At 35.5% G+C, this 12,255-nt stretch overlaps 1 protein-coding gene across 1 annotated transcript in view; it reads right to left on the bottom strand.

Moving 5' to 3' along the window:
* LOC110378177 (cadherin-23) overlaps positions 1–12,255 on the bottom strand; it is a 31,643-nt gene extending 19,388 nt beyond the window's left edge. Inside the window, exons 1-3 of the mRNA XM_049840381.2 lie at positions 12,063–12,255; positions 2,934–3,279; positions 1,875–2,026 (exon numbers count right to left, since the gene is read on the bottom strand). Coding sequence (XP_049696338.2) covers positions 1,875–2,026; positions 2,934–3,123 — 342 coding nt within the window. The 5' untranslated portion in view covers positions 3,124–3,279; positions 12,063–12,255. The remainder of the gene's footprint in view (positions 1–1,874; positions 2,027–2,933; positions 3,280–12,062) is intronic.

Here is a 12,255-nt window from a genome sequence, read left to right as displayed (position 1 = left end):
TATTTATTTTAAATTATAGGTTCAATTTGTTTTTGTTGTTAAGAAAAGAGATATTTAAGTTTTATGAAAGTTTTAGCATTAAATTTTTATATGTATTATTTATTTTGGTGTTGCGTCATTCATAATAATTTTTAACTTTAATTGAATTTTTATTACCTATTACGGAATTTTAATTTATTCTTATATTATTTCTCAACAATTCTAAGATTTTTGTTTCGGCGGAGGGTAAGCCTGGTGTTCTGAAATATAATGCAATTTGTAACTACCAAAGTAATGTACTTATTTGATGATGAGAAACAATAATAATAATTGATTGATTTTAAAGTCACCAAATATTTTTTACCGAATCCCAAAAAGGAGGTGGTTCTCAATTTGGATGTTTGTTTTTGGTCAAAAGGGTATATTCCCCATATTTGTTATTAGGTCCAGGATCTGATGATGGAAACCTTGAGAAATCGAGGGCAACTCTCGAAAATTGTAAGCATAGATAAGGTTATAACATGACACTCAGATGTATAACACTACGAAACAGTAAAGGTTTGGAGCTGACCTGATGATGGAGACCAGAGAAGGTAGAGGGAACTCGACAACCGAACTTCTCTCGTCTCCATCTCCTTCACTGTTGCAGAGGCCTCGTAAATACGAATAATATAAGCACAAACACGAGAAAGTTTAAATATTCAGTTGTCGAGTTCCCTCGACCTTCACTGGTCTCCATCATCAGGTCAGCTCAAAGCCTTCACTGTTGAATAGTGCTACCAGGCAAATACCTGAGTGATAAGATTTCAACCTATGTCTTTCTGCAACTTTCGAAAGTCGCCCTCGATTTCTCAAGGTTTCATCATCAGATCCTGACCTGATGATAATGGGACCACCTCGAAAGTATACGCTATCAAACAAAAAAAGAATCATCAAAATCGATAAATAAATGGCTGAGTAATCGCGTAACAAACATACAAAAAAAACGGTCGAATTGAGAACCTCCGCTTTTTGGGAATTCGGTTAAAAATAAGTCGGCGGCGGCCATCTTTCCATCTTGGACCAGCTTTCGATGAACAGCGAACTATTTGCCCTTTCAAACAATAAAAACGTCATAAAATTTTGCGATAACTACACCTAACTACGGCTTTCGTCAAATAGCTTTGCCGCTCAGTTAAAAAGTTGGAAGTAACGAATCGCCATTAAGTTTGGCAGGTCTACAGGAATCCTGCACATAAAACACCCGAAGAAATAAATAAGTCTTCATTTGCCGTCTTCGGAAACCCTAAAAACCGAAGATTTTTTTTATTCCGGCTACAACGTATTTTCTACCACTGATTTTCTAGCATTTTTTTCAAAATAAATTAAGTCATTTTACTTTTCCTAATTTATTTTCAAATTATGGTAAGTATACAAAAGTGCAATTTAGTAATATTATAATATCAAATAATATAAAATTATTAAATCGATTCTTTATTTTAACGAATCGGATCATTCGATGCAAAACTTCTATCACCGTCGCCATCTTGTCTATGCGTCTTCAAATTTAAAAAAACAACTAATGTAAACAAACATGGCGAGTTCGATCAGAATTCCCGGTAATTACGATTGGATTTTAAAAAGGTATATTTCTAACGGGATGCTAAATATGAAAGGTTTGAATGCGTAAAAATATTTTAAATTTATTTAGTTATTTTATTTAGTACTCACAAATGTGGTTTGATTGGAAAGAAAATAAATATGAGCGTAAATAATTAGGAAAGTGTATGACTGATTCGCAGACCCCAATTGGGGTCTAAACCGAGCTTACGGTGACATTGATGTTCAGACCCCGATTGGGGTCCGCTACGGATTTGACGGTTAAAAAAAAACTTATAAGTAGGTTTCGCACTCACCTCTCTATCTAATTCCTTAACTAAATAAATATTAGCTTCGTTGGATGAAATGGCTTCTAATCTTAAAATATCACTACCAAGTTGGTCTCTAATGCCAAATTGTAACGAATCTCCGTCGGGGTCAACGCCCCTCAGCCGGTATATTAGACTACCTGAAATTAAAATAACGGTTAATTTTTAATTAAACATACACATGTCATGATCACTCTATTTACGCCGTTTACCGTTCTTGTTTGAAGAGTAGTTAAGAAAATAAAAGTACCTAATTAAATATCTATTTAACACATTCTAAGTACTTGTATCTCACGCTATGTTAGTTACTTCAAAGCGTTAGCTTTCTTAGAATTAATTTTTTTTTTTTTTTATTAATTAAATGAATTACCTAGCTTAAATTATACTAAATACGTCAAAGAAGATTTCTGTCTCAAATAGGAAACTAAATCTAGAGTTATTGCCACTACCTATAAATCAAAAAATACTTTTCACGCCTACAGACATTGTTCGCACAAATTGGGCAATTCCCATCGATGTGACTCATCGAGCATGGTCATTCAGCAATTACTCTGTTCAGCCATTTTATCATTGTAATATCAAAACGTTGAAATTGGAACCCCATCAGATATTAACGGCTTTCACGCTTTGTTACATTTCAGTTGACTAATCGTTACGTAATCCAACGATTAGGTGGGCCCTAAGTGCGGAGTGAACAGGGGATCTTTCAAAAGTGGTAGGGCTTCCCCATGTTTGCACCAGTTGTCGTGGTAACTCCACTCTACCTGTTCCCCTATTGTGAATAATTTCCGGTTGTCAGAGCTTCACCGTAAACGCCATGCAATGTACAACTTTGAATGAGCTTTCGGGAGGTGGTATTAGGTGTTTGGTATTCGATTACATTAATACCTACATCGGTGTTATTAATCGGTATCAGAATATGGTTTCGTTAATTGATACTTTTGAGAAGTTTCAAATGTCGACATTTCAATGTAGGTTACCTAATACATACTTATATACCTACCAGGTACTAATGAGTCACACCACAGAAAATTGCTTTGCACTTACCGATTGGCGTATCAGGTCCTTCTTTCAGCCTGACAACAATTTCTGACTGCCCATCTATGAGAAACCTGGGCGGTCTGTTGGCGACCACCACTTCTAGAATGTTCAGAAGCAACCAGAACCCTATGATGCATTTGTACTGAACTGGTTTTAACCGGACTCGCGTCGGGTGAGATGTAACCCTCGCATGCATTGTACTCAGTCATCTGACACATCTGGCTTTGTTGCTGGTTGGTGGTGAGACCATTTTCTCACTTCGCACGGTTTCACCGTGGGAAGACACGTGCTCTATCGGAGAAAGTGTCACCTCGCTGACTGATTTGAACCCTCGACGTGACTTCACGGACACCTGGAAAATGGACAGGTGTTAGTTTGATCAGTAATTGTTATATTTAAAAGTTGAAAGGTGATATAATTTTCACTTTTACGGACAAAATCTAGTCTTTGAATAGATATCAAAGTAAAGTTTTGAAGCAGCTGCGAAAGTTGTCAAAACTACCTAGCTAATGAGTGTGTAATAAAATAAGAAGAGTGTTTTCGAAGAACGACGATAATCGCTGTTACTAACGGAAAATGATGAAAAGTACGAAGTGTTTTTATAGCAGGCTTTTAATAGTTAATGCAAGTTTTACCATAAGCAGGTAAACTTTAATGTTGTACCTAAAGAAACATGAATGCTAGCTTCATGAAACTAAAAGACATCACAAGATGGAAAGCCATCAACAGTTCTAAAGTCCTCAGTCATTAAACATCGATAATAAACGCAATGGCAAGAAAACTTTTTCTTTCACACAAATGCCGTGAAGTCCGTGGTGTCAGTGGGTTATCACCACTTAGTATCTTAGCAAGGGAACTAGCGCGTGGAGACGAAGCTAACGCTGAGCATTTGCTAACTGCTCGTATCTCATTGTCTTGTTCTGCCTAAGTACCTATTGCCTCCGTTGGCACATAATCTTGCCTAACTCAGATATGTAGATATGTCTTCGAAGTAACAGATTACTCTTGTTTTTAGATTTTGATGATAGATTTCAAAGAAACAGTAGATAATGGACTTTTGATTAGCTCATTGAGCAACGCGAGGAAAACCGGTAGGCAAGTAATGCAACAACTAGTTTTTACATGGGAAAAGTGTATAATTTTACTTTAGCAACTTAATACGATGGGGTGCTTGACATCGACACTTTCGTTTGACAAGCACTAATTATGTAACACTTAAATGTAAAAGTATAACGACAAGGTTATGTTTTTCTCATTGTAATGTAACATCTATTGTTTAAACGAGTTAATAACCACCAAATAATGTGTGATTAACGCTGAAGATGTTACGACAGGCCGCATTATTAAATGAATGGGTTCATACACATGGGCTATTCACACGCATCGTGTTTGCGAAACAATTATGTAAAAACAATTAAAATGTGACCTCGCGACCCATGCCGGATGGTAACGTATGAATTCTGGTGTCGTTGACGTATTTTGGCGGCAAAACCAGCGTCCCGTCAGGCTCGCGGGCGCTGAAACAAAAGGGGCAGCCAGCGAGACGGGTGCGAAGGCCATGATGACTATTGTACGTAGCGATGGTACACTAATATCGGCGACTGACCTTTGTAGATAAACCATCACGATTGATGACCTTTTAGTGCAGTTTTGGACCTCAGTTTAAATACGACTGGATGTGGCGAGATGAAAATAAATTATGTGAATCTTATTTAACTACCTATTGAATGCAACGAGATTCAAAAGGGAGCCTTTGAATACCAATTAATGTCTCTTACAGAAACTAACCCATCTCGTAAATTATTTAAGCAGACCTTTCAGAAGCAAATTAAGCTAAGACTTTCTTTGAGTGGACAATAAATATTCATAGTGACTAAGAAAGTCGGTTGTACAAATCGGCGTGGATTCAATTTGTTCATTCATGATTCCTGTACTTGGAGCGTGACGGAGTTTAAGTAAGTACGGCCGAAAGGAGTGCATGACCGACGAACGAGAGAAAGCCTCCATACTCCGCTACACATGTGGTTGTTATAAAAATTAACGCGATTGCCATGGAAAGTGTTTTATTTTTTATCGAGTATTGGTATTATTTGTGCCTTTCTGTAATAGTATTGCGTAACTGTGACAGGTGGATGGATCGTCGGAAACTGTTATCTTACCTATTAGAGTGGTTATGGTGGTGGTTATTACACCTTTTCCTTCCGAGCTTTCTTTGTTGTATGTAAGTAGGTAATGCTTGATTACTCTATCGCATTATAATTAAGTTGTTAAATATGTTTACTGTGATCTTAATATTTAGTATTAACATCCTGGGCAGGTATGCATTTTATTTGAAGTCTGGTATTGTAGATTTGTTTAGGCTAAATGACGATCTCCAAATCGAAAACCAAGTATCCATAAATTAAATCCATTGAATTGCAATTTAATGTCGTGCGTAAACAACAAATTAGAGCAATAATGGGTTTAAAACCCTTTTAAGTATCGAAGAAGGAATGACAAAGTTGCTAATCGTGTATGATCTTCAATAAAGTTTTATGGCAACGTCGAGGCCGAAGACATAATATATTATGCCCTAAAAGACCTATAATAAAAACTGGGTGTTCTTTATTTAGTTCACAAACTGCACTAGATGTGGTTCCTGCGGCTTTAGTTGACGATCTCATTACTGACTATGTATAACTTTATATTACAAGTATTAATTACCAAGATATGTACCTGTTCATTAGTAAGAATATTTGTTCTTGCGGTTGTCATGATACACGAGAGCTTGGAGCGTGGGAATTATCTTTTACTTGTTTACTTTGACACCATCATCATAGAGGCTGAAGGGTAGACTTTGGGTTTTAATATTGTAACTGCTAAGAACAAATTAGAAGTACTTAATAACATGTTGAAAAAAATCTTTAGTGCGTGACTTCTTAGCAGCATAACGCACTCAGATCATTAGAGTTGACAAGTTATCACCGCGTCTTACAAAACGTTTTCGTCACAAAGGTTGAGCATCTTAAATGACCTGTTTTGAAGGGTTCTGACTTTGTTGTTAAAGAGATCATTCAGAACTGAATGTAGGCGTAACTAGCTCCATTGTTTGTCTTATCATGTGAACTTTATTTTAACTTTAACGTACATAAGCGAGTTTAAGGCTTATAGCTGGAATTGAAAACTTTACGTCCCTTTTATGTCATCTTTCTCATGCATTTAACTTTTTTATTTATAAGCTTACGATGTTCCAGGACTATTAAAAAGCTTTAGAAATGTGGGGTACAAGTAAAATTTTAAGAAAATATTTAAAGGATATACAAGCTTTCGAATGACTGCTCTGGATATAATTTAGATACACAAATAAACCAGGTACAGTTTATTTTTTTAACTTAGTAGATAATGCTTAGTACCTACCTTATATCTAGTTCACCTGACACCTACCTACCTTCGGGGGTGGGTAGGTAGGTACCTATATTATGGTGCCTAAACCTCTTATGTTGTTTAGTAAATCATCATCAGGGATCACCCATACATTAATTGTCTCAACAGTGTTTAGGATCTGTTATTATAAAACACAAGAGTGTTTTGAATGTTAGACGTTTGTAGATATTATGTTGTATGAGAACGCGACTAAATCAGATACATAAATTATTTTATTATTGTATCCTGGCCATTCAGAAAGTAGAAAGGGATATTTCTCACAATAAAAGTAGTTCCCTTGTGCCAGTGCATTTAACTTAGGTATAGCCTGTTATTAAGTAGGTTTGTGACTTCGTAAGTACATCTTGTCTTGACCTATTTGCTTATAGCATGTTATTGAGCTTCAACGACATTTTATTTACTCTCTATTGGATTACACAGATAATCCCCTTACTAGTGTTCTGTAACTAGGACACTTTGTCAACATAAAACTGTTTTGTAAACTGTAGGATTTCTAATCAACGGTTCTGTTGTAACAATATATTATGTAAGTAATATGAGCTTTTTAAGCTGTTCCAATACTTGCGCTTAGTGAAATGTTTCATTGCCATCATTGAAATATTTACGCAAAAGTACGTATTTCATTAGTTTATTGTAAAGACCTACGCTTTTCATAGCCTTACTAACAATGCGTGAAATACCTTATCACTATCTAAGCCTGTTTCGGAAACACTGAATATATTTCAATTAAAATAAATTGTTACTGCAATCGGGTTGTTACGGACTTATAATTTCAGCTATCAAGATATTCCTTAATTCTCACGCTTGCACAAACAGATTGTTTAGACTTAAGAAATAACGCCGACATGGCTAGTAAGCCCATCAAGATCACATATTTGGTTAAAAGTGCCAATCATGGCTGTTATTGCCAATAAAATTTCAAATAAAATTGTCTATGGCCTTTGTTGAATTGTAAGAATTATTTTCAGCTATAAAGTTTTTGTGATGTTGCCATCAACAATTAGAACCATTCTCCTAACTTAAAATGTTTACTTCGACATATGGTAGTGGATAGCGGTGAAAATGGTTGAAAAGATTGAGCAATGTTTTGTGTCGTGAAGATGAAATGTAAGCGGCATTTTATAAAAAGAAAATGCTCCTTACATTTATTGGTGAGACAGGAATGACTCTTTAGAGTTCCAAATACAGGGATTATAGGCACCTCTGTATTCATTCTATCATAATTTTGATGTACCAGATAAGTTGATATCTAATAGTAGTGATAAATTGATACACCTATCATAAATTGCTGTTAATTCAGTTACAGATATTTTTAAAAAGTATGTGCATCTTTGACAGTCTTTGACAGTTGGAAGCTGACCCCAATATAGTTGGGAAAAGGCAAGGCAGATGATGATGACGAAATTAAGTTGGAGGCGTAATTGTTCGTAATCGCATAATAAACAGTTGCGCATTAAATACAGTCGCATGCTCGCTATTGCCCATTCCGTGTTTAAGTGCGATTACGAATGTTACACTTATTACATACATGACTAGCCGTCATCAACGCAATTTATTCTTCATTTGTTACATTAGAAAACTTTTGGTGCGTGTCCATTTTCTTTGGTTGAACATCAGTCAATACAAGTACATAGACGTATTGTGGAATAGTTTGGACAAAGAATTTTGAATTTGAAAAAAAATGGTATGTAGTAATTTATGATGCCAATGAAAATGATTTGTATAGGTAGGTACCTATTTACTTAATTTAGAAATTGATATTTTTGTTAGTTCAGATCGAGCAAGAGTTATATTTTTTATAATTTACTACTGTTTGATTAGAATCATTTGTAGCTATTTCAAATTGCGGTGAAGAGAAAATCTTGAAAGGTTAAGTTGATGATCGAATCGTAACAAATTGACAATGGAAACAGTAAACAGAAGATCCGCTGTACTTAGATAAAAGCAGGTGAGCCGCTTTTTCTTTGATACGAAAGTATGTGGTCCGACGCCGGTCGTTAATTATAGGGCAACTCCTTCCTTATTCAGATTGCGAACACTTACGAAGGTTTTTTTTGCTCTAACGTATCAGTTAAATATAATGTAAATCGTCAGTGAATGACTAGTTAGAGCTGTCAGTCATGCAAACACTTTTTTTTTGTGATGATGAAAGACGAGGTTTGGAATCAAAAAACTGTTTGCATGATAAATTATACTGAATTACAAAGAGAAATTCTTGAAACGGTTTTTGTGATATTAAAATTTTAAGACGAGTCGAAGAGAGCGTTAGGTAATTTTAAACCTTTAATAGCGGATTCATTTGTTGCAAAAGATTACTAAGTAGTAAGTAAAATCTGTTAAGGGGATGAATCTTAGAACAATATTTACACATGCAATTGTTGTTTAACAATAGACAATATTATTAAGGTTATTGCGTAAAATAATGAACATCGACTTTGATGTGACATAACCGTTACAGAGTCGCGTGGAGCGACTTATTATTGCCTGGAAAACACCTAGGTTGTGTGGTTTCACTTGAAAATAAATCATTGTTGAAAGCTATGCGTAAACTTATGTGAAACATTTCGTGGGTATCATAAAGGGACCTATTGCACTTTGTACTGTAATTTCACGGTATGACTGTAAGATCTAACGTACCATGAAAGCTGATTTTTTGAAGAAATGCGTTATTTTCTCTGTCTTAGTTTACCAAATATTTACTATGGTATGACTCATCACACTAAGTGTTGTTCTACAAAATCCTATTAATTCCTGTATTTACTGGATGGGTGGTGCAGGTGAGCGACGCAGGCGCATGAAGCGTGTCGGCGCGTCCGAGCGTGCCTCCCCGGGAACCGAACCCGTCGCACCACCGCATCCGGTGTAGCCTGTTAGTCACTGATAGTTTTTGCGATGAACAAAATTAAAACATTAAAAAATTTACTTGGGCAATGACATCAAACTACAAGTCGAATTGCTCAATGGCTCCAGTCCAAATCCACACGAAAATCCCTTGACTAATTTAACAAAATACTTTGAAGAATAAATGGTTGTCTTAATATGCAGAACTAATTTTGTTAAATTGCGTGTAGGTATAATATTGATACGTGCTCACCTAATTAATTTGTTAGCAGTTAATTTATGTGCGTCCAAAATTGATTCCAAATATTAACCCTCTAACCGCTCACGTATCAATAAAATTTCGATACGGCTATCGTTTAGTCGTTAACAATATAACAACTAAAAGTGTTGCTTGTTCAGGGCAAATAAAATACTTCACCGGAGAGGTTAATCGCCAGAGATTATGCCGATTTCATGTCTATGTCGTTATTTTTGTCTAAATCCCATACTTTCGATTTCGTCATTATGCAATACAAAAACGTTCAACTGTAATTCTAAGTTCTGTCCTCTTTTTATTTGGAGTTAATGTCGTTTTTCATCAATGCGGTCATTGCTCGACGTAGTTTTTGTATTTATTTCGTATTTTCCACTCTGTTTGATATTTTTAATATTGTATCAATTTTAAGCTTGACAATGATGTCACGCAGGTAGGTAACAATATCTTAATTTATATTAAGAAAATGTGAAAGTTGTACCTGACTGAATATTTAATTTAAAAATCTTACCTACTCAGGAGGTACACTATTACAGGATTGACAACAAATTACGGATGACCGATTGCAGGCACACTATCGCAGCTATGGATATTATAGCGTGGAAAATAATCGATTCACTGTATATAGATTTCTTATCTATGAACGACGTTCAGTCGACGCGGAAGCCAAGCTCCAAGCTCCTCAGCTTCCAAGCTAGGAAGACATTGTAAATGCACATAATCTATGCAAATATTACTATCAATATGTCATTTATCATGTACAGGTCTGTTATGACGCGATTGGAGAGGTATTATTAAAGTAAAGAGAGTGACAAGTCTGAAGGGTGCTATTAGCTTTCAAACATCATAATTGCAATTCTAAGCAACTGTAAAATTGATAAGTTTTCCATTTCAGTGTACATATGTATTAACTTTAATGATAGGTGTGACAGAAATTGTTACCGCTGTTAGTATAATCTTGTTAGTTTTCTCCGTTTAAGCGATAGGAATCGATTGTCAATTCCCGCCTTTCTATCAATTTGTGGGATATCTAATAGATAATGATGGGCTCGTGTATTGTATGGCAATAATAACATAATTTCTAGTGCGATACTGATCGACTCATCTCATACGACGTCATTGTTTACATGTGTCGTGATTTCCCACGATTTCGAACTGAGCAAGAACTGAACTTGACAATGCTATCGATTTTCCAACAATCACAGGAACCCATTAAGTTTTTAGTTGCGCCCGCGTCGGTGAAATTCTTAAACGGTTCTAGTCGCTACTGATGACGAATACTTGTAGAGAATTAAATTAAGATGATATAGATAAGGTAATTTTTGTGTAACCAGATATGAATGATGGGAACTACGGTAGACAACAATTGTTGCGTGGTACGTGGTCGAGCAACAAATTTGTTTGCATAATTAATTCACAAAAATGAAAGTGTTTATTGTGGTAGTGAGTTGCTGCACTTATTTTCACATTAGAACCACTTTGTATGGGACCACAATGATATGAATGTTTTCATTTATCTTTATACATACAACTTCCTGATAACGCTTCCTAAGAGCGTGTGAATTTGTTTAATGTTTAAAAATAAAATGATTGTTTTCATCTTTATCATATCATAATAATTTCAGTGGGAAACTGATTCCTGAATATTCGACAATTCTTTGTTGATTGTGATAATAGTCTCCCACAGGTTCCCATTTCCATTGTCAGTAGCTTCCTGTATTTATATTATTCCTGTATTTATATATCTTACCGGTACTTGCGATATACTAACCACATCTCATCTTACACAATCTTTTCATGGGTTTCTTTTATAGAACTTCACATTCATGCCCAAAGCTATTCATAATAAATGCGATTAAGCGACATTAATTAACGTCCCCATGGTTACGTATGTCAATTTGTATGGCCTTACTTTCTTGTCCGAGTCATAGTTTGAATGGAAAAGACAATATTAGTTGACCCATAAATCGCGATTGGATCTGTCACGATCTACTTAACGGCATAATTTGTTTATGCGGGTCTGGCGTACAAACAGAAAATGTTTCACGCTACGAGTGACAAGTAGCGTGAATTTTACTTACAAATTCATCTCGGCCCTTTACTTAATTAAAGATCAACTTTTACTTAAACTAAGTAAATTGGGTTTTGTATAAAGTTGTACTGTTTGTAATTTTACGGAGTTTAAGACCCAAGGAAAGTTTTACTACTTTTTGGTGGTGATTAATTATTTTTATAATGAAGCCTCGATTTAAGCCTCATTTTATAATTATAGTCAGTACCTGCCTAGGCCTAGTTATGCCGGACTAATGACCTGTCACATTGATGTCGTTTGCAACATATAAACCCGATACATCCGCATTATTTCTACGGTAAGCCCTAGCGGCATTAACACAGTTTTCATCTCGCTACCAGCGAGATTTAAATCAAATTATATATGACTTACCTATTTACCTATATCTTTATTTCGAAGAATTTTCTTTCACATTTTCTTTTTTATCTCATGAATCCAAAAAAATTAAACAGTTTAACCAAATAAAAATATTGTTTTCATTAGCGAAATCTTAACTTAAAACAACCAATTTCCGCTTAAATAAACATTAAAAAATACATTTACTCACAGATAAAAAAGTCCTTGGCTCTCACCGAGCATTAAAAAAAGGTGTTCGCTTTCAGATTTTGAATGGCGAATGTTAACAGTTGTTTTGTCCGGTAATTCACTGCACTTCCTGTGGCGCGCGCGCACTGCTATCGACAGGTGATTCAGACCGCGGGCCGTTCGCGACTGATGCTCGAACCAAACGCCGACGCTTT

Source organism: Helicoverpa armigera, chromosome 13, assembly GCF_030705265.1.
Source record: "Helicoverpa armigera isolate CAAS_96S chromosome 13, ASM3070526v1, whole genome shotgun sequence".
Lineage (NCBI taxonomy): Eukaryota > Metazoa > Arthropoda > Insecta > Lepidoptera > Noctuidae > Helicoverpa > Helicoverpa armigera.
This window is presented reverse-complemented; position numbering and strand designations above follow the sequence as displayed.